At 34.7% G+C, this 24,641-nt stretch overlaps 1 protein-coding gene across 2 annotated transcripts; it reads right to left on the reverse strand.

Annotated features, from left to right (window-relative positions):
• Positions 1 to 2,657: 2,657 nt before the first annotated feature.
• Positions 2,658 to 21,042, reverse strand: LOC126967174 (pyruvate kinase-like). Of its 2 annotated transcripts, XM_050811643.1 has the most exons (9): positions 20,894 to 21,042; positions 19,128 to 19,260; positions 17,769 to 17,992; positions 16,424 to 16,753; positions 14,850 to 14,996; positions 13,298 to 13,399; positions 11,157 to 11,402; positions 7,087 to 7,309; positions 2,658 to 2,912 (listed from the first exon to the last, which is right to left on the reverse strand). In XM_050811643.1, exons 1-9 carry the CDS (start codon positions 20,930 to 20,932, stop codon positions 2,728 to 2,730), a joined length of 1,629 nt encoding a protein of 542 aa, XP_050667600.1. In that variant the 5' UTR covers positions 20,933 to 21,042; the 3' UTR covers positions 2,658 to 2,727. The 2 variants fall into 2 exon arrangements, with proteins under 2 accessions (XP_050667600.1, XP_050667601.1); XM_050811644.1 differs by lacking the exons at positions 19,128 to 19,260; positions 20,894 to 21,042 and adding an exon at positions 18,111 to 18,218.
• Between the last annotated feature and the right edge of the window lie 3,599 nt (positions 21,043 to 24,641).

Here is a 24,641-nt window from a genome sequence, read left to right on the forward strand (position 1 = left end):
ACTAATTAATAATGAAAATCAAATTAATATTCCTCATACATACTCAAAACTTTAGTGTAAGCTAGCTTTAGCTAATATTCTATTTAGGTATAAATTTTATCGCTTTTGCGTTCTGTCTTACTAAACATGTAAGTGACATGTATGGCACGAGTAGGTGCCGTTGGGGTTCACTAAAACTAACTGTTGGTATATGAAAAGTTTAATGTTAACGCAACTGATAACATGAGAAACGATATAACACAAGTTTAAAGAGTTATATAGTATTCAAAACACAATATAAGTTAAAACAAAAAAGCGCGCGCGCGGGGATTTCTTACCGCCCGGCGAAGCGACAGCTCAAGAAAGATTTTTTATTTTTTTTTTATTACATCGTTAGTTCGCCATTTGTTCTTGATTGTTCTCTATAAACATTTGTTTGTTCTCGATTTTTTTTTTAAATTTGCACTTATTTAAAATTGGTTAGGTTAGGTTATGTTAGAACAGTTAAAACAACGCACGAGCCGAGCGTAGCGTGCCGCGGCAGCGGCCGGCGAGTGGCAGAACCAAATAGTAGGCGTTTCCCTCTATTTTTAATTAATTGTTTTTTAAATAAACAACAAAAGAACAAACAATTATTTATAGCGAACAATTAAGAACAAACTACGAACTAACGATATGCGATATTGAAAATTCAAAAATAGAAAAATTTTTTTTTTGGGGGGCTAAGTTTGATGAGCCCGAAACGACGCTAAAACTCTAACATCAGCCTCTAACGGACGCTCTACGTAACATTCACACAGACTATTAATATCTACTAAAGGCGTACTGCCTTAAAGGCGCACGCTATATAGCTATAAAGGCAGCATCACACGCTATACATGTCAGTAACGAGTTTCTGTAGAGAGAGAATTTAAAATTCGACATTTACTCACAGTTCATCAAATAAAAGACAGCAGCGAAAACCTTATCTATATTAAAATTACCATACGAATTCTAACATGAAGTGCATTTCAATTTATGTAAAAATCGATCAGTGTATCAAAGGGAATTACGCGACGATGCTTGTAAATTGTCTATGATGTTGGAAGGACCTTTTGATGTGCAATGTAACGACGATGGCTGCTTACATGCTGGCCTCGTGAGGCAATATTGGTCATTTCTGTGAAAATATACACACAGCGACAAAGAATGGACAGCAACATATTCAGCAATTGTGAACTTCAGTTCAGACTTTCTTCAGACTGGTAACAATTTGAAACGAACAATAAATTCTATCTAGAAATTACAAGTGAAAGTTTATCAGTATTTAAAGTACCTTGGCTAAATTAAAAATTATACGGAAAAAATACTTTTTATTTGTGATTAATTTTAATGCTAAAGTGAATTACAAAAAAATGCTACCTTAAAATTAAAAAAATCTGGAATTCAAACAAATGTACTAGTGAAATATATCCCACATATAAGCCGCAGAATCCAGCTAGAATATATAAAACTATAAAATAATTCTTAATTTTATGGAAATTATAATTTTAGATAAACCAGTGTGTAGTGTGTATCGGGTGTGAAGGCGAGGTAACATAAATTCAATTTGGGTACCTCAGAGAGCTCGCCAAATTGCCTCTTCGGCTAGTAAGCAGAGTTAACTCTTTGACGCCAATCTCTATTTCGTCACCCGTATTTCCAATCGCTTTATTTAGACGTTGGCCGAAGCGACATCTGACGGCATTCAGTACGCTTTTTGATTTTCAATTCCCCTAGTGCTTTGGCTAGTGCATGCAATCCTTGTAGAGTAAACCCCAACAACTAACAGAAAAATGTCAAGTTGCAACAGTGTTGTAAATGTATTAATTTAAATAATCTTATCACTCATTTTCACTTCTGTTCTCAGAAGGAGAAAGATAATATAAAAATTTATCAGCGTTCCAATCTCTAAAATTTCAGCATTCTAATAATTAGAATGCCTATTATTAAAAAATAATTGTTTGTAAATCATGTTGTTAAAAACAAAGCTAAAATATGGAACATTCCACAAATTATACTATAATAAGCTTCGAATGTATACATTGAATGATTCGGATAGTGACAGTTGTCACACGACTAAAGAGTGAGGTGTGCTAACATTGTATTTAAGCATATTTTCGTTCTGCAATCAGACTGCGAATGATATGTCTTTGTATGTCATAGAATGGTTTTAACTGAAATGAAATAAAAATAATCATGTTTTCAGAGGTCACGAGATGCATGGCATGTCTTCAAAGTTTCAAGGGCTCTAAGGTTTCTAAGTCGTAACGGTTTGGGAATACTGCATTCATTCCACAAACTGTTCTCAGCACATTTAAGAATACAAGAAAACTTTTGGCATTCGTAAGTGTAATTTCCTTGTCCTACTTGAGTAAAGTGATTTTGATTTCATTTGACATAGTTTCTTGTATACCACGCTCTTGGGGCATTCCCCTTCATAATAATGCAGGCATCAACATAATGCAGTGGTAAAATCGGCTGCCGATTATAGCCGAAACAGATCATTTTAGCATCCCCCGTAATATATTATGCATTAGAAAACGGAGAGAGCCTACATCTCCACGCAACGCTCTTGGCGTCAATCAAGCCGATCAGAAACTTGATCGCGAATGTTAGAGTAGCATTTGGAGCGCATTTTTAAGGAAAACTTCATAATATTATGGAAGTACTGCTATATTAAAATTAAAATTTATCTAAAATGGTTCTCCCTCTTCACATCAACGATCTTCAAGCATCAAAATCAGCTTCCGCGTATATTAACCTCATCGTGTTAGTGAACCCTGAACCCTGTCTCCAGCCAGACACAACAACAAGGGTATCACCTACTCGCACGAAGGCACGCTCCATGGTCCATTTAGTGCAAAAGCGCACGCGCTTATCGAGATCTGTTTGCCAGTCCACATCGGGCGGTGCTGTAAATTTTCAAGACTTTTAAATAAGATTTCATTAGTTTTATCATAATGCAAATCATCAATGGAGAAGAATCAATGGAAGAGAATCTCAATTTATGGTTTCGTAGTAATTGGACGAGTACACTGCTGGAATTAGGTACTATTCTTTATCTGCATTATGAAGGTGAAGAGATGCGTTGCCGCTTAAAAGTTAGGGAACCATAATTTATCGAATAGTTGGGTTTTACTGTAGGTATTCAAGTTTGACTTTATTACTAGATTCTGCTGAAGTTAGATTATTTTAACCGAAGCTGAAATGAGCGATGGATAAGCGCAATTTTAGTAGTGACAATTTTTCTATAGAAATGCGCACAACTATCATTTTACTTGTAATAATTGTCAGTATCATATTTTCATTATAATAAAGTAACCAAACAGGAATATTTTTCCCAAGACCACATATTTGCAGGTTTGTCGGTTATGTTTTAGGCGAGATCGAAGCTGTGTTTTCGACGTTAACCTCCTGCCTGCTGCCGTTGCCGTGAGACCACTGCTAAATACTCTGATTTGTTTAGCACACAAGACATTAATAACAAAATGGATCTCAGTGAAATAATTTATGGCGATAGCAATAGCGATTCAGACGAGTTTTAGATACAGAAGAGCATGTAGAAAAAGAGAAAATTACTCCTTTAAAATCTAACTGTGCATTCACTTTATAAATGAAAACGGTGAATTAAACATTTATAGACAATTGCCACACCTATCAGTATGTTGAAATAGGGGCCAAATTTACATATTATATGGAACGTAATAAAAATTATAGTTTATTCCTACTATCTGAATCGTAGAATTACAATTTACTAGCGAATAGACAAACAAAGAGTGCGAGAGAGAAGAATATTATTCAGCTAGCTAACACACACATTGACAAATCAAAATTGGTCACGTATTATCTGGCTGACTGAATTAATGGCACAATAGTGTCGTTACCCTGTCGAGACTATTGTACAAATGTACCTACTCGAGGCGAGAGTGAGACCAGTCATTTGATGGCAAGTGAAGCATTATTATTGGTTGGAAAAATACAAATATGCCTTATTGTGCCATATTGGACTGTAGAAATCATAGCCGCAATAAAAATATGTCCAACGAAGGGATTTCCTATTATCGGTAATCATAATTTTCCGATCTAAATATAAGTTATATTTTTTATGTGTTGTGCAAAATATACAATTTAAAATGAACCATAATATTATGACATAATATTAACCTTTACGTTTAATCGATGAAACTTATGTTAGAATAATTAATGTAAACAATAAAAATATCTTGCTACTCAACAAGTGCATGCATGTACATATCGATATAATTTTATCGAAATTAAATTTTTTCATATAAGTTGTATTCAAGTATTGCTCTTTTCCATGCATCATGCGATAAGGGTGTAAGTAAGCAAAATGTCAAAAGCCCAAAAGAGTTGCATTAGGTCAATGTGTAGTCTAAAAATAACGGATAGTTGTAAACCATTCTTTAATCAACTTAAAATTCTTACATTGACCGCACTTTATCTATGAAATAGCATTATTTGCAAAAACTAACCCTGATACATTCAAGCCAACCCATACAAGAATAGATTAAGTTTAGATGATAGCAACACAGCTTCTATGTACAATAGTGTTCTTGAAATGGCGCCGAGAATATTTAAAAAGATACCTACATATATCACAGAACTTAAGTTGACGTGTCTTAAAAAGAAACTATTTAATCTCCTACTGACAAAATCGTACTATTCCATAACAGACTTCTTTTCAGATACAATACTCAATTAACATTTTTTTAAATATCATTTTACTTAATTTAATTACTTTTTACTAATTTCAATTATTATACTATCTTATGTTATTTCAAAATATTTGTATATCAATTAACTGTCATTGTGTATATATATATTTGTTTGACTTGTTAGTAATTATTATTTGTACGTCACAGCATACGGGCAAGGAATGGAGAACTTTTATTGTGATTTGTAACATCTATGTATACCCATGACTACAAATAAATGATCTTATCTTAACTTATCTTATAATATGGTTGTGGTAATTGTCTACTAGAGAGACTACGATAAATTGAAATTAATACTTTTAATTGTCTCTTAGGTACAGCTAATTATTATTTAACAAATATGTGTAAGGTTCCAGATAATCTATTTAAGCGTTATTTTTTTAATATCTAGACAAATAATTTTTTGAATTAAATTTTAATATTTGGTATATTATATTAAGGTTGAGTCGGTGTTGTAATTTTGTAAAAAATAGATCGAAAACCATGAATTCTGGAAATACAAACAATGTCTGCCATCATTGTAATATATGTACATCATAATATAAAATATCATATGACTAACAAGATTATTAATACTTTATCAGTACTTATTTATAGCTTCTCTTTCTATTAATCATTCGTTACTGCTTGTTTTGGAAATTTTCATTCCGCACGCGCATTACATATGGAAGCAGTACGGTTTATAAAATCTCATATCTTACTGGCCCCTGGGTATATACAGAATAACGATGAATACTTATAAAAAAAAACTATTTTATGCGTGTATTGCTTCCCAGGTAAATATAATATTGGTATTGTAACTTTCCAAGACTATTCGTGTACGCTGTCGTGATTTTATATATATAGTTATGTCTTTTCGTGTTTGTGAATTTAGGCCTATCATTAGTTTTTTCTGTCCTGTGTCGTACTCGTTTATCATTACTCTATGATCTGAACGACATTTCGCACAATACCTTTACAAAATAGTGACTTAAACGTATGTACCACTGAAAATGTTTAGAACTGGCCAGTTAGAAATATTGCAAATGAAAACTTTTTGAATTTAAATTTTAGAACTCTTTGGTAACCTAATGCATTCATTTGTCATTTGTTTTTCTGAATTGACGGCAAATCTTAAACTCTTGTTAGACGTGAAAATGAACCTAACACGAGAAAACTTCCGGTCAATGATTTATTATAACTTTCGTTGTGGGCTTACTCAACAACAAAGCTATGATAGGCGGCGATTATCATTTCATAATGAAGCCCCATCTCGTGCCACTATTTACAAATTAGTTTTAACGAGTTTGAGCTTGGACGTAGCAATCTCCAATGATGATCCGCGTGAGGGACGTCCTTTAACAGCGACTACTGAAGATAAAATCATTGCTGTGCAACGCATGATAGAGGAAGATAAGAGAGTGACCTATCAGCAGATATGGGCAAGCCTAGGTATTGGTTATGATTCAAGTTTAAAAAATATTACATGAACATTTAGGCGTCAGGAAGCTTTGTACCAGATGGATACCCCATATTTTAACTGACGACCAGAAACACCTTCGCATGGACTGGTGTCGCCAAATGTTAGATAAGTTCAACGGCGGCGACTCAAATGCTGTATTTGACATCGTCACAGGTGATGAAAGCTGGATATATTGCTACGAACCCGAAACCAAAAGACAATCAGCTCAGTGGGTTTACCTTTCGAGGATCGGGCAACTAAGGTAAAGAAAGGAAGAAGTCAAGAAAAAAGATGATTGCCTCATTCTGTGGTCGGAAAGGTCATTTCGCGACAGTTGTGCTAGAAGATGGAAGGACAGTTACTGCAGACTGGTATGTCAATCGCTGTTTGCCTGTTGTCTTGGAAAACATTCAATGGCCCTCGAAGCAGCATCCTCCTTCACCACGACAATGCTTCAGCGCACTCCGCGAAATAGACTGTTGAATATTTGACTATGGCAGGTGTCGAGATAATGAGTCATCCGCCATACAGTCTCCTGACCTGGCGCCCTGCGTATCATTATACAATACAATTTGTGTCTAATCACACAAGACTCTTGTTTAAAATAGAAATATTAAAACATATCTATCTGAATATAAGTGGATGTTTTGGAATTGTACATACCGAAATATTTATTTTAGAAGAGACAAAGATCAGCGATTAACAATCTAGTTAGTACTAGTAAATCATATATTGGATTTTTTTTGTTTACAGGTCAAGGAAAGACCTTATGAATCGTGTTTTTGAATGAAATCTAGAATGCTCGCGCGCCCTCATAATATTCCATACTAAATAGTTGGAACGGGATGTACCTCTAAGGAACAATGACTGAATTCACGATATCCTACAGAAATGTCAAAGATTCCTTACCTTCATAGATCAAGGGTATAATTCCCCTGTACATATGCATCTGGCGAGCGATCGGAGCGTATCTGGTTACCGCGACTATTGGGCACCTGGGCTTGTATTTCGACACCACGTGGGCAGTCTTACCCGAGGTGGTCACCACTATGATCGCAGCTGCAATAGTCCTCTGGGCCGCTAGCACAGCAGCTAATGCAGAGCCGGTAGCTTGATCACACGGCAAAGGTGTCTGGATTCAAAAGCATAGATTATAAAAAAAATAAGTTGGTAGAAAAAAAAACCAATGGGCGGATTTATTACACAGAATGTCGGCTGTGACGTGGTCGCTAAGTATGGGCCTTATAAGAAAGCTTATGGTCGCTCAGAGGGTAATGGAGGGCTATGCTCGGTGTTTCCCTGTGAGATCGAATCAGAAATGAGGAGATCCGTAGGAAAACCAAAGTTACCGTCATAGTCCAAATGATTGCGAAGCTGAAGTGGCAGTGGGCATGGTACATAGTTCGATGGTCGTTGGGGTAGTAAAGTCCTCGAATGGCGACGACGTACCGGAAGACTCAGTGTTGGTGGGCCCCCCACAAGATGGGCTGACGATCTGGTCAAGATCACCGGTATACGTTGGATGAGAGCTGCGCAGGACCGATCGTCGTGGAAATCTTTGGGGGAGGCCTTTGTCCATCAGTGGACGTCTTCCGGCTGATGATGTCGGCTGTGGGAGTACCAAAGTGGCGCCTCGGGCTGAAGCTCGCTTTAGTTAAATTACTGGGCAAATGAGTCTTAGCAAGCTATGTCTCAAAATCATGTCCCAATTGCGATACCGCTCGTTATTTTGTGTTTTTCAAGAGCCCTGAGAGGAACTGCAGTATGGGCAGGACGTATCATTATCCAATAACATTCTTTAATAAGTGGGGGCTTATCACCAGAGTATGGGCTATGTCCTATTTTTATGAAAATAAGCGACGAGACGAGCTGGACGTTCAGATGATGGTAATTGATACGCCCTGCCAATTACAATGCAGTGCCGCTCAGGATTCTTGAAATTCTGAGTGGCGCTAATATAGCGCTCGTCACCTTGAGACGTAAGATGCTAAGTCTCATTTGCCCAGTAATTTCACTAGCTACGGCATCCTTCAGACCGAAACACAGTAATGTTTACATATTACTGCTTCACGGAAGAAATAGGCGCCGTTGTGGTACCCATAATCTAGCCGGCAACCTGTGCAAAGGAGCCTCCCACTTTATAAATACTTTGTATTTTTTTTAATAAATCCATCTTGACCATTTTGGAATTCCCCGTCGTGGTTCAAAAATAGTTGCTTAACTGCCGTTTTCAATAACCTTAGTTTAACTTACTAGAGGTAGACAAATCTATCCCTTTACAAGCGTAAGTAAGCACTTACATTTCAATAACCTATCGATAAAGCATTGGTTTATAATAATATTGGACATAACTATGGATAGATAAGATCTTGTCATTAAACGGTGACAGCAATGTATCCGTAACTAGAGATACGTTATTGAAAACGGTCGTTAGCGGTAAATAGTACACAACCTGTCAACATTTCAACTATTGCGAGATATTGTTCGCTGACAGATAGATAGATGGTGGTCTCTTAGTATAGGGTTATTTTCAGGTTATTTTCGGAAACTGAAAAAAGTGTTACAAAAACTGTTATGAGCAGATAATACCGATTAGCATTATCTGTACGTCCTTATGAAAAATTTATATTCATTTAAATTTCGAATAAAGAATCGTTTTGGAAGCTGAAGATAATATACATTGACTTTGATTGTAAATATTTCCAACAAAATAGCGGTAAATTAAAATTTCAATATGACTTACGATATTTATTAACAATTATACTACACAAATAAAATTTGAAAAACAAAATTTTATGAACGATGCGGAACTCGAACCCACGACTTCCGTCCGGCGTTCCGAGCCGGTGCTCTCACCAACTGAGCTAACCGTTGGAGTGACCTATCATTATAAAATCTTGTATGCTTTGTTCAACTCTCAGGTTGTGGCTTCATCTACAGGATCTATTTTACAATTTAAATCTTTATCTATAAGATCTACAGTTGGTGAGTGCACCGGCACGGAACGCCGGAGGTCGTGGGTTCGAGTCCCACATCGTTCATAAAATTTTGTTTTTCAAATTATATTTGTGTATTAATCCTAGAAGTGAGGGTTATCAGTTATATATAACAAATTGTTAACAATTATACTATTATCCTCAAATTTAGATACAATTGGATGTAGTATATGCTGACGATATTAAAAATACTGATATTGAGGACAGCCATAATGGCTGACAGCTATTTTCAGAGTGTAGTTATTTACGTCGCGGCTGAACAGTAGAAGATAACAGTATTTAATAGCATTAATATTGATTGACGATTGCTACGTTTCAACACATTTATAATTGTTTGAAAGTATTTTGCATGACGTTAAAGCTATAAATTTTAATACGTATATTGGAGTAACACGGGAACAATTTAAGTAATATATTATAACTAGCTGAGCCGACAGACGTTGTTCTGTACATAATTTAAAAAAGCTGTTTTAAAGGAATTTGCTAATAATTTTTCATAACATCATGAATTATTTCGCAACATGTGCTCCTTGTTGTTATAATGACATTGTTTCACAGCAGAACTGTCAAACCCTCCGTCAATAAATTCTCTCACACAAAATATGTCCATACAAAAGAAATATTGAAAATAAAAATAATTATGGGTCCCAAATCGAAATAACAACAATCCTATCTCTCAAGTTGGACTACACTGCACTCCATGAAGTAATTCCCATTTAAATCCGTTGATTAGTTTAGGCATCCATCGCGGACAAACAACGTGTCACGTAATTTATGTATATTAAGATATGTAGCAGATGAAATATATGATTATGAAAATATCTATAATATGGTGATATGTGATATCATTATTTCTGTTTTCGATTGATTATAATCTATTTTATAATAAAAGCCATGATAATAATATCATATTGATACATATATCATACTCTTTTATTTTTACCGACTTCTAACACGCTGCCGTAACCATTTGGACACGAAAGATTACTAGACTTCGAGTATCCCACATTAGAAACACTGTACCAAAAAGCTGTCATGCTATGTGTCTCAAAATATTTAATAAATTACCAAAAGAAAGAAGAGAGGAGACTGTGTTAAACATATTTAAATTTAAATTATTGACACTACTAAAAAATAAAGTTTTTACTCAATAAACGAATATACTATTTCACTACTACATAAGTAATACTAGTTTTAATAATATAATTTTTTGCGATTATTTTAACTATATTTTTATCTATTAACATTTTATTAATTATTGTAATTGTATATTGAATTGAAATTGAACTGGCAAACTGGAAATTTTCCGATAAGTTCACATCGATCCTATTCCCGTTTTATTACGAGAATAGTGCTACTGGTGTGCAGAATGTCTACCGAACTTGAGCCATGCAGATATAACTTGCGGTCCGGCAGTTTGTATAAAGATATAATACTGTTTGATAATACCGTGGTGCCGGTGCTGTTTAACGTAATTTCGAACGTTTTACTCACGGCTGACTGAGCATAAGGAAACTGTAAATATTCTTGAAATTTGGTAAGTAATATGCCGTTTAATAGTATTCAAAACGATGATAGTTTAAAAAAAATATGCAAATGAAAAAATAAATTGTTTTCCGAGTGGAGCTTGATATATTGGCACTTATATCGCCTTAAGTTGGACAGGACAGGTGATAAGAAGCAAACAAGATAAATGAACAAAAGATATTATAGAGTGGTATCCAAGATATGGAAAAAGAAATAGAGGGAGATAAACGATACGATGGGAAGATGATTTCAAAAAGATTGCTGGACCAACATGGAGAAGAACAACTTACGACAGGAAAATGTGGGAAAACCTGGAGGAGGCCTATGTCGGTGGACAAGCGAGCAATGATTAATATAAGATATAACATATATTATGTTTATGATTGATATGATTCAGTATATTAAGTTGTAGCATAAGTTAAAGATGTACCTTTTTAGTTTGCCTTTATCGCTTACCTTATCAACAAGATCGTGGAATATTTGCTTCGTCCATACACAAGCCTCTGCTTCCTTGCAGGCACTTGCCAACGTTGAAACGGTTTGTATGGGGTGGTGACCCACTGCCGTTTCAGCGGAGAGTACCAGAGCATCAGCGCCGTCGAGGATACAGTTAGCAATATCTAACAGTTCAGCTCTGAGTGGGACCTCATTATATCTCATACTGCTTAGAATGTGCGCACTTATCCACACAGGGATATTGGCCTGAAATTGTTAGTAGAGTATTATTATTATAAGCATAATGTTAACACCAGGACCAAATATAAACTACTTATACCTACTACTCGGCTAAGTCGAGTTAGTAAGTCTTTTGTGGGGCGATGTATTTGTTTTTACAACAAGATCCCAGAAAATGTTCAAAACAAAAGTATTACGATATTCAAAAGAATTGTTAAAAAACGTTTGTACAGGTTACTATAACATAAATGACTTTTTTTGAGCGACCGCCCACAGGCTATTAAATAATAAATTTTATTGTACGATTTTACATTGTAAACATATTTTTATATAAAGGTAACTCATTTCTACCTATACCTGATTAATATTTTTATGCAAATTGATTTCTCTCCGATTCTTATCAACATAAGCTTTACCAATCAAATCAAATTAAAAATATGCTTTATTTCCGTAAAATTGATAAATGTCAATGTTTTTCTTAAATACTATTTCAACTTGATCTCAGGCTTTAAAAAAAATACAAAATGTTTTGATACGTACATAGTTTATCAAGTATGTACGTATCAAAACTCATGATTGGAGCCTCCTTTTAAGCACTATAGCGCCTGTGTTAGAAGACTCCGCTCTTCCATAGCTTATTACTTATTACATATTTATTACTTTATTTACAGACAATCAAACTCTAAGTACTCAGAAGTATATCTAAGAAGTATGTATACTAAGAAATAAGGTGTATGTGTGCATTGGGTGTATTGTGAGTGATAAGTAAGGTGTGAGAGGTATTATGAAGTGTGTGTGAGTCAGTGTGCATTTGTGATCAAATGAATGAATCTTATATAAGTATGTCTTTAATGAAATGTTTGTATTACAGTTAAATTAATATGATTGTGTTAAAAGTTCTTCAGTTTCTGTATAAGTGAGTGAATTTATCCAACTTACTAGCATTTTTTTACATTCATAAAGTGGTTTTGAATGGATATATATTTCCTTGTTAACCCTATTATAAAGCATGGCTGAGAGCTTGCTGTTCTGGCGATTTGCAAATCCGGTTTTGGTTGCAGGAATTTTTGCAATAATATCCATTCTTCTATTTAATAAAATGCTTGCATCATAAGAAAGAGTCTTAAATGTTTTTAGAACTATAGCAATAATATATAATTTTCTAATAGACAGAAGGTAGCTGATATTGTATAGTAAAGACTATATAAATACACGATCCCACTGAAAGCAGTGGGATCGTGTCTTTTTGAAATACATGTTTTTTATTAAACTCATATTTTTTTAAGTTATCAATATTTAAATCAAAAATTTTAAAATAACCCCTTCTTCACATTTCGGCCTTAATAATTGTTTTAAACTTAGTGATTGACAATAATTCTCTCGTATAAAATAGAAACGTCATACATTGTCACATAAAAAAAATTGTGGAGGCAAGTCGTATGCAACGCAAGATTGTTTTTATCTGATGCATAAAATAAAGACCGTTATTGTAATTATATTCAAATGTATAAAAATGAAGTAGGTAATGCCAAATCAAAATGCGAATTTGAACTTGAGTAACTGAAAAAAATTTTGTTAATGGACAAATGAAAAGAGAAGCCCTTTGAGATAGAATGCTATAGAAGATTGTAAAAAACTCTCATTAACTAGCCTTCCAAAATCGGCAATACAACGTCGCGATAATAGATTGCTAATAATTATAATGATTTGAGTGAATCTATGAGAAAGCTATTGATACAAGCTATAAGACCATGCAAAATAAACCAAATGAGGTTCAGAACCTTGCTCAGGGCGTAGTGTGTCGTACGGCACTTCCAATTTTGGTGTAGCTGAAAAATCTAGTGACATATGGCACTTCCCGATTTCGGAAGACCAGAGCTTACATTCAGACACAATAAACTTGTGTTTTTTTGGTACTCTACCTTATTTGCTCTTGCTATCATGTTTTTTTGCGCAATAACTATCTTCTTCGGAGTTATGTCGGATCCAAGTTCTTGTCTCGTTATCATAATGCCATGACAAGACTGCAAATTAATAATTAGTTTAAATGCACTTGTAATAATAATTTCCTTGCTTGACTTTATTAACAATTTTTGTAGGAGTTTATACGTAATTTTTATACCTCCACTAGCTTATTATGGCACACTATGTTAATTTGTTTGAATGTCCAATGTTCAAAATAAATCTCCGAAGTATAAATACTAAATGCCTTATATTTTTAAACATTTTTATTTTTATTTAATATATTTTTTTCCGAACCGATACGACTTAGGGAACTTCAAGAAAAGAGCATACGTCGACCTCAAAGGCCGGCAACGCATCTCTTGACACGTTATGTTGCGGATGTCCGTGGGCGGTTGCCTCACCTCTTCCCATCCCCTGAACCTCTTGCCCGTTTATATAAAAAAAAAGCTTGAAATTATTTTAGTGTTTTTATAAAATAGAAGGAAAAATGAGTTGAATTCACCTGATGGTTAGTGATCACCAGTGTCCATGTTCTTTGTCAACCCATGTTATATCGACTTGGTAATATCGTCAAAAGAAGTTTGGTTCAAAAAAAGAAAAGAGGACAACCCTGTAGTAAAACGCTACACATGCAAATAAATGCAGGGAATATTCTACTTTGCAGCATGTATAACACTAGTAGCAAGAATAAATTAGACGCAAATAGATCTTAATTAAAATTTCGTTATTATTTTCTTTAAATACACCGTTAGTGAAATTTGCAGAGAAAAATGATTTCTTATATTGACATCCGACATTTAGGATTTAATTATTTATTATAATTAAGGAATTTGTAATAAATGCTGTTGTATATCTTATTGGCTCGTTTTCTGCAATTCTTCTCTGAGATATTACGGTTTGCTAAAACAAAACTTACAACACTTTTTTAAGAGTTCAAACGAGCATGCATACTGGTCACCTTTTACCAGTGGAAGGCTCCTTTACGCAGGATGCCGGCTAGGTTATGGGTACCACAACGGCGCCTATTTCTGCCGCGAAGCAGTAATATGTGAACATTTCTGTGTTTCGGTCTGAAGGGCGCCGTAGCTAGTGAAATTACTGGGCAAATGAGACTTAACATCTTACGTCTCAAGGTGACTAGCGCAATAATTGTAGTGCAGCTCAGATTTTTGGGTTTTTCAAGAATGTTGAGAGGCACTGCATTGTAATGGGCACGGCGTAGGAAACAACATCAGTAGAACGTCCTGCTCGTCTCGTCCCTAATTTTCATAACATAAATGTTTATATAGATATGTATTTTAACTCTCACAACATTACCAGGAGACAAATATTTTAATGTATAAATAACTCAACACTTGTCAAAACTTTAAACGATATAATATCTAATCTCCTCTTTCTCAGTGTAATAAATTTGTGTCTATATACGGCAAATAGGAAAAGTTTTTGCAGAAAGTGTCGACTTGCATTATATCCAAGAGTAACAATATTCCATTAGTTAGCAGCACTCACCGCTAGAATGTCGTCGAAGTTCCGGAAGCCTTCAATAGTTTGGATGTTGGCGACAATAGCTATTTTCTTTCCCTTCTCTCCCATTAAATGCCTGAGTTCCGTAATCGCATTAGTCGAGTTTACGAAAGGCGCGATAAGAAAGTCCAACTAAAGTGAGCGAAGACACTTCATTTTATTAACTTTTTCTTTGCTGCAGTTTCAAATGTACTTTGTGGACTTTTCAATAAGAAACACACATACACTTCATCTTATTGAAATCTTTAGATTCCCAGTGGGAGGCTCCTTTGCACAGGATACCGGCTAGATTATGGTTACCACAACGGCGCCTATTTCTGCCGTGAAGTAGTAACATTACTGTGTTTTGGTCTGAAGGGCTAGTGAAATTACTGTGCAAAGGAGATTTAACATCTTACGTCTCAAGGTGACGAGCGCAATTGTAGTGCCGCTCAGAATTTTTGGGTTTTTCAAGAATCCTGTGCGGCACTGCATTGTAATGGGCAGGGCGTTTAAATTACCATCAGCTGAACGTCCTGCGCGTCGCGCCCCTTATTTTCATAAAAAAAACATCAAGTCTCATTTATTTCGCACTACAACTAGGATGGTTTATACATTAAATATTATCTCTAAAGGATGTAAATATCTGAGTGTAATATTGCCATCAATTTCCTACTGGATTTTTTTCTCTATATATATCGTCCATATTTATGACACTAGCTGATCCGACAGATGTTGTTCGTTCATTCTAAAAAAAAACTTGCAGGTGGAACTTCGCGAAAACGGTTCTTACCTGACTCGATGAAAGGAATATTCCTACAAAACTTCAAGTCTCTACGCCTTATGGTTCCGGAGATATCATGATGAGTCAATATATAGATGGATATCTCATCTACTGACGAATTGATGGAATCTTATCTACTGACGGCTACTGAGTAAAATGAGTGATGTATTTACGCATCAAAAACATTCTTTATGTTATTAAATTGAAGAGAACATTTGGAAATGTGTGAAACATACGTTTCCTTAAAACTATTCACTATTGTAGTGAATACAGGTTATCGCGAAATAGCTTTTAACAAAATATTGTTAAAAGCTATTTCGCGATAACCTGCGAACAACTCATTCAATGGTATATATTTTATGGCACAATAAAACATTAAAAGAATTCATCAGATACAACAAACACGAAGCCATGTAACGGGGCTTCTTGAGGACAGGTCGGGGGTATATTTAGTTCCGTAAAGGCCTCGGCAAGGTGTTTGAACGGTATCTGCGCTGAATACAAAAATTCAAAAATAGTTTCTTGCTGCCGGAAAGCATTGATGATATAATTGCACAATAATACCGGTACGGCAATAAGGGTGCAATTTTACATATTATATTATTACACTACGACTCAAAATTTTACTTTATATAACAGAATTTAGTCCTTCCGTAATATCTTAAACGACATGATCACGGGTGATACTCATGTGCAAAAAATAATAATTTAAAAATTTATATCTCAACTACGTGGCCATATTATACTGTCACTTAAAATTATTTAATTTAAAGTGACAGTATTATCTGCAACGTACCTGGTGATGTATAGCCATATCGATAAATTCCTTATCCCTCTGCGAATAATTCGGCATATCGAATACAACATTGGGAACAAATACGTCCTTACAGGATCCCAAAAGCCCACCCCTCTCAACTTTACAAGTCAATGTTGTTGCCGATATAACTTCAACCTTTAGCATAATTGCCTCATTGTCCAACAGAACATAGTCACCCTTGTGCATTTGGTCAGCAAAATACATGAAATCGATATAAATGTTAGTCATTGAGCATCTTTCTCTATAGGTTTCGTCCGTTGTAAGTCTCACAGTTTCCCCAGTTTTTATTTCCACAGTTTCGCCGTAAGTCTGGAAACGATCCAACAGTTGCAATTTAGAATCGGACTCGCTTAACTGGCAATCCATTAATCTTGTTAACTCACTTAATATTCGAAGACGACTAAACTAACTAGATTTATTCTATTATCAGTGCTCCATTTAGATTTATTAGGAACTTTTTTCCAACAAATAGTGGGATGGAATAGAATAGACATTGGTTAAAAAGAATACTTTTTGTGTTTTTGAATCGAAACGATTATTTTTTAACAAAATACGAGCTCATCTAATCACAATCATGGTGAGTGATCGTAGCGATTGCTTTAGTTAGGTCAGTGGGACGTTTTACGAGCGTTGTTATCTTGTATTTTTTATTGTATCTTATTATGCCATATTGTATTTTATGGGATCTATTATCAGCTGGAATGTTTGGAATGTTGTTTAATGTTGGATTAGTTGCATTTAAGATTACTGATATCGTCCTGACTACTATTGACACCGTAGTCTAATTATATGTTTTAGATAATCTAATGGATCGGCATCCAGGTAAGATTGCAAGTGAAGAATACAAGAATATTGTAAAAACTATTTCTACATATGCTCTAGTATAAATGCCATTACTGTGTATTTCGGAAGAGTACATACTTCTTTTATGATTTTAATATTGCTGCACTTATCGGCTGATTAATATTAGTACTGTGTACAGTGAAATCTATTACAGTAAAGTAGGTATTTTAGTCTTTTATTTGCGACGTACTTTAAAAGCTGTCAATTAATTTCCAGTGTCCTTGGTAGATTTTGGAGTTTTATATCATCATCATCATTTTAGCCGGATGACGTCCACTGCTGGAGAAAGGCCTCCCCCAAAGATCGCCATGACGATCGGTCCTGCACTGCCCTTATCCGACCATTTCCAGCGATCTTGACCAGATCGCTTTATATAAATATATAATTTTTATCGGAGTTTTTAAATTTGATTGCCAATTGTTTTGTTTTCTAATCTTTCTTTTAAAATTAATAGATTAATAGATGTTTAATGAAAACTTACATCAGCTATGAATCCAGTCCTAATTTTTCTTCCTGGCAATTTAGCAGCTATTGCTAGAGGATAATTCCTGCCCATGACAATACTGTATTTCTTGGCCGCTTGACGTAACATTTTTATAGTTTCTATGTGCTCTTCTTTTGTACCAAATGCTAAATTTAGTAAAGCTACATTCATCCCAACTGATATCAGCTTCTCCATCGTATCTATATCATACGTAGACTTACCTGATAAAGAAAAAATTTAAAGGACTGAATATACAATTATTAAGCATTTGTAATCCTACAACTCTTTATTCAAACTGTACCTTAAAAACATAACATATGACAGAGATTGTATTGATACCTTTGAGATGTGGTGCTGGAGGAAGATGTTTGGTGTGAAAACCAGACTCTCATCGATCTGGACATTCTTTGGACATATCACCAGAAAAGATGGACACAACCTCGAACAACTGATGGTAACTGGATAGGTAGACGGACGACGCCCCAGAGGTCGCAGCCCTATAAGATGGTCTGACCAAATCCACACATCTCTGGATAAAGGACTTAATGACGTAGCAAAAGACAGACATAGATGGCGAACTATTAAGTGTGGAATCAATCAAATCTAAAATGTGTAAACAGGCAAAAAATAAATTTATTTACTCAAAATTGATTCCTTTAGAATAATTTTTGATGTCATTTCTTATATACTAGATACTACTACCGCTAACTAATGCTCAGAGAAATCACGACCCTCAGCAATGAGGAATACGACGAGAGGAGGAGGAGGACCTTAGAAAACTCAACAATTAGTACCGGACTAAGTACTCTATTTTAATTTGGGTTGGCTGATTTTGGTTGGGTTCGGTTGATTGTACTTTTACATTAATGTTGCATGTCCCATTAAAAACACTCAGCTCTAGTGATGGAACTCATGAGTAACTAGTCAAATTTTTATCAAGCAGCACATAATATGAAAGAGACTACAAAATAACACCGAGGCTTCTTTGTCACAAGTAATTCAGGTTGGAGTTACGTTACCAAGTGACTTTCTTAGCCAAGTATAATTAACCGTATTAAAAATTCAAATTCTAACTAAAAAGATGAAGGCTATAGTTTCTGTACTTAGTTAGCAGTGCCTGGTTATTTTACCTACTATCGTGTACAGTTCATTTCGTTTCAGATTCGGCTAAGGCTAAGGAGCCTCGCCCAAGGACCTGAAAAAATTAGCTAATGTCGGCGCGCAACTTGGCATGATTATAATGTAACGCATGAAAATTTTCACATGTGTACAGCTAGGTAGGCTGAAAATAATAATAATCTACTGTTAGATGTTGCATGTTACATGCTCGCTTCTGTAGTACTATCAGTATCATACCCATTGCAGCAATGATTCCAGTCAGACGCTGGCACCCCGGTGGAGCCTTGATATCGAGATTCAGGAGATGATCGAGAGGTGAATACGCATTGGCGGCAGGAAGCTGCTGTCCAGGAAGTGGCATCGCATTATACTGCAGCATAGTATCATCACTATATTATTATAAAAATAAAATACGCGTCTGCACTAAGTACATCAATTTATCCCACTGCAGGTAGCGAGCACTTGACATTAATTAATTACTATTAATACTGGAATAAAATACTATTTATATTTAAATGTCTATTTTTTAATAAATATATTAAAAAACTAATAAAATTTATATCAAATGTGAAACAGTACTTTCAAGGTTTTGCAAGTGTTTGATAAATATTAAAATGTATAAATACTAAAATTCTTGTGGGTGGTTAAGGAACAGAATTGCTGTGATAGGTTTTTTTTGTCTTATGAATTTTCCTTCCTTATTTAAGCGACGAAACGAGCAGGACGTTCAGCTGATGGCAATTGATACGCCCTGCCCAGTGCCGCTCAGGATACTTGAAAATCCCCAAAAATATTGAGCGACACTACGCTGCGCTCGTCACCTTTAGACATAAGATGTTATGTCTCATTTGCCCAGACACAGTAATACTTACACATTACTGCTTCACGGCAGAAATACGACCCATAATCTAGCCGGCATCCTGTGCAAATGAGCCTCCCAGTGGTATAATGAATCCAGCTAAGAAGCAGCAACCAAGAGAAGAAGCATTGAAAGAAGTGAAAATATTGAAAGCGAAAGACTTTTTTTATCCAGGAAAAAATCAGAAGCTTCAAATAAATTCGTTGTACGTATAAACTATTTATGTGTGGTGTTCCTAGCAGTATATTCCTTCCAAATAACTCGCAAAGCCACTTAAAGACGAGCAGCGCTCGTTTGTAATTTTTGATTAAAAATCAGCTTGATTTGTTGAAATAGCAAAAAATAACCAAAAAGTCATATCAAAAAGACTCGGTGAGGGACATACGTAAACTATGGCAGTGGCGAATTTACCAGTGGAAAATATAAGTGCATGAATACAAAACTGAATTATGTATTCATGCCAAAATATTATTATGTTGATTTATAAGTGTATAAAAAGTATCATAAAGTATCTATAAGGCAGGATAAGCTAAATGTACAGTATTCTCCAAATCAATTGTTGAGGTCCTCTATTATATGATATTTGATTGGCTATAATTGCTGTTTCCTTTTATTTAAATTCATGTAAGCAGGACATAACTGCCGAATGATTGAGCCAGACATCATTTTCTCCGCACCCTATGAACCACACAATGATTCCAGTGTTGATATAGAGTGATATAAGTGATCACCGCCGCCCACACTCTCTTGCAACACCAGATCAATCTAAGGAGCGTTGTCGGCCTTTAAGGAAGTTGTACGCGCTTTTTTTGAAGGTACACATGTCGTATCGTCCCGGAAACACTGCATATGGAAGCTCATTCCATATGCAGAAAGCTCCTTGAAAACCGCAGTGTTGTGTCCGTTATGTTTGTCGTACTTACTGGATTTTTGTATTATTATTCGTTATAATATTGTATTATTTCGACTGTGGTTGAAACGTATCATGGCGTAGCGAGACAGAAGGTTAACGCCTCGAAAGTGAGATAGTAAAGATGCGGTGTTAAAATAAAAAGGAAGAAATGAGAAAATGATAACTAATAAGAAAAACAAAGCACATTCTTGAATGTGCTAGCGATTTAAAGATATATATGTATGTACTTACTTCCCCCAATCGAACGTCTATTTCTGTTGGCCACACCATTACTAGTTTCTTCTTAAATATGAATTGGTAAGTAAATTTATATTACAAAAGTGGTATAAAATTAAAAGTCTTAGTAAATATTCGTATACAGTTCACAAAGGCTAGGACAAAATATAATTTTTTTCTGATAGAACATTGACATGACATTGAGTACTAATAGTTGCCTATTCTCAAAGATATTAAAGAACACAGATCGGTTAATGGCAAATTTTTATTAGCAAGCCACGGACGAACATTATGTCGTCTTGCTGATTATATTTTCACCAGGCTTCTAAGCACAGCGGCACCTTTTTCTATCAAGCATCGGTTTGCAAGTTGTGTGTTTTGTTTTGAAGGCATCTTTACTAACACCATTACTGGGCAATAACATTTAATAACAGGTTTCATCATGCTCGCTTAAATGTCACTGCTTGTGGCGGCGACATGGGACGGGTCGTCCCCTTCCCTAAAATATGGTTGAGGGAGGCGATGGCTGGCTCATGCGTCATGCTCGTGAACGGGCGCTGCTTGTGGTGGCGGGATGATCCTGTTGCCGGGGACTCGGTTTCAGATTCTTTAAAGTTATTGTGTATACATATATATGTATGGATATATACATGTTTATTTATTTATAATCGCTTATAAAATGCTCACAGAATACCTTTATTGATTTATGGTGTATGTGGATGCTTTTATTTTTATTTATTTATAAAGGCTTACCAACTAAATACAATTTATTAACTTATGCACTAAGAATTGAACAAATATAATAAAATAGTTTAAATGTACTTAAATTATAGGTAGGCACAACATTACTATAAGAAATACATGTGATATTTTAAAATCTAAAATCTATAAATTTTGGAGAGCAACATAAATTTGTTTTTTAAAATTAAGAAAGTTTGAAAAGAAGATATCAGTATTTTCGTCTATATTAAAAATACATTTATATAATTGTAACATTAGCTGTAGAGGAGAGTTTAAGCCATAATTACTGTGGTGGAATTTGCATTGGGGAAAAAGTACTAAGCCGACAATTGAAGGCAGGCACATGCAAACCGATTTGTGATAAAAGCGAATGATGCAGCTACTGTACTCAATAACTTTTGTATTAATTTACATTTTTTTTTGACTTACTCGTGTAAGACATTGACTATTTGACGTTTGAGTGTGTTTGTTGCATCATTTTACATTTTACAAATTATATTGTAATTGAAATGATCTGTAAATCTTGATATAAAAGAGTGGCAATGAGTTTCTTGCTACTTCTTCTCATTAGCTCAACCCTTTACGAAGTAGCGGTAGATTCAATAAGAAAAATATTTTATTTTTTTTTGACATTCATAAGTGTCATTTTCGTGATCTACTTGAATAAACTGATTTTGGTTTGATTTGATTTAAATATATAATATCAATGTGATGAGCCCAATTACGATTCTGCTCAGAATTTTGGGCTAATCATGAACCCTAACTTGCACAGCACTGTAATGGGCTATCATTTACTATCAGGTTAATAATTTGTTTGTCTTTTTACTTTTTGTCATAAAAAAATATAACACATAAAGCTTAGATTAAAGATTGGTCTCCGCTGCGCTCCAACAAGATACCGCAGACGTATTCGCAAAGTGCGGCAACTAATACTACGCCCAATGGGGCGTACTCGAGCCAGTCTCGATCAATGTGTGATTTTGACGGGCCACGTACATGTTCTGTTAGGCTTTGCTAATAATTGAAACTAAAACGCCGGGTTGCGTAGTTAAAATTTGTAAAAATACTACTACAAGAAATAAGAAAGACAATGGAATCACATATCATCAGTAAATATTAAGTATTTTATTAATTTCAATGTTAAATAACACGAAGCGTATGTTACAAACTTTGAAAGATGTCATTGAGTGTCAAGATGCCACGCACACAAGCATCTAATAGTTGCCGTAGTAATAAAAAAAAAACTATCGTTCTTAGTTAGAGCGTAGCGGAAACTAATCCTTAATTTAAGACATAAAGTTTACAAATTCAAACTATTTATAGCAGCAAAAGAAACAAGTATTGTAGACATGCCATGCCATGAGTTTTGACTGCAAAGTCGTTTGCTAAAAGGCGACAGAGTAACATAAATCTGCTTTCAGCTGTGAAATATTCTTATCTTAATTGACAGATTTTTAACATCCCTAAAGCGGAATCGCAAACAAGACGAGCGACGCTAACAACGCTAACGTATATAAATAAACCTCGCAAAAATAAACAAAACCGTGTTTTATTTGCGGCAAAACCATTAGGGGATCAAAACGGGGATTGAGATAAATAAAATCAGGCAAAGTAGGAAAAACTCGGACGCTCTCAGAGGGTTACCCTTCACTGTGATCGCTACAAATCTTTGTGCTGCAATAATTGTCCAAAACAAATCAATTCTTTACTACTTGTTTTGGGATGTCGACGACAGAACTCCGTTTTTGACGGCTGAATACAAAAGATTTCTTTCAAAGAAATATCTTTGAATGCATTCTGATCTTTCTTCATGTCAGAAATCAACGACAGAGCACAAGATTATAAATAATATACCGTCCATTTTTTATATTGAATGAATGTCATGAAATTTTCACCACACTGCCTTCATCTGTCCAAGTGGTAAAACATAAGATAGTTCATACATCTAGCTCAGGTTACATACGATTCGGTGATCTGATCCCTATTACAAAAAGTACATCACTATAATTGACTCATTTAAAAAAAACATGTTCAGGTTGATTAATAATACATACAGTCATACTATTATAAGTAACAAAGACCAATTAAAATTCCTTAATATGAAAACCTTAGTATTGACTACTTAACTCCTACAGAAACTATTTACAAAGAAACGAAACTATTGAACATTACTCAACTTTACAACTACTACACATGCATACTTATATATAAGATAACTCATAGACTCATTCACTCAAATACAACATTCACAACAAAACACAATACCAACAAATATGTATTACGTCGCGCCAGACACCTTGTATTACCTAGTATTAGAACCAACTATGGTAAAAATAATATAACATTTGCAGGAGCACAGCTATACAATAAGCTTCCGAAAACTGTAAGAGAAGCGACTTCGCTCAACATCTTCAAAAAAAGGCTGCTATATCATTTACAAAGCAATGAATAAAAACATCTTATTATAATAACAATAAACTATATCTTGTAACTTGGACCACCGCCTTAAAAAACCGGAAAGCAGCAATGAGCAAATTCACCTCTCACTCACTGATTTTATGTTCTCATGTAAGTGACGACAGTCTTAATGAGAAATTAAAGTTCTTTAAACCGGTATTGCGAAGAAATGTATCACAATTTTTTTTCTTATATACATTATTAAACAATCAATTAGACTGTTCATTACTTGTATCCACCTAATCATTGTAGTATTAGTACGTATCTGCCAGTATATGTACGATTTTTAAGAAACAATTATGGCTCAAATTCACCAATCCAACTTATTTCAAAATATATGTGTAGATTCCATAGTAGTAGCAGGATAGATATAAATTTTAATTCTATTGGCAAGTTGTCTTTTGAAGCCTTTTCATTTGGATGAATAAAACTACAGCAGTTCAGTAGTAACTACTAGTAGTATTGCTAAACTTACAATAACACATGATAATTTATTGAAGTAGGCGTTACTTTGCGGAAATCCATAATTATCCAAATGATTTGAGTTTTTCATTAGTGTCAATTC

The sequence above is a fragment of the Leptidea sinapis genome, chromosome 12 (assembly GCF_905404315.1).
Source record: "Leptidea sinapis chromosome 12, ilLepSina1.1, whole genome shotgun sequence".
Taxonomy (NCBI): Eukaryota; Metazoa; Arthropoda; class Insecta; order Lepidoptera; family Pieridae; genus Leptidea; species Leptidea sinapis.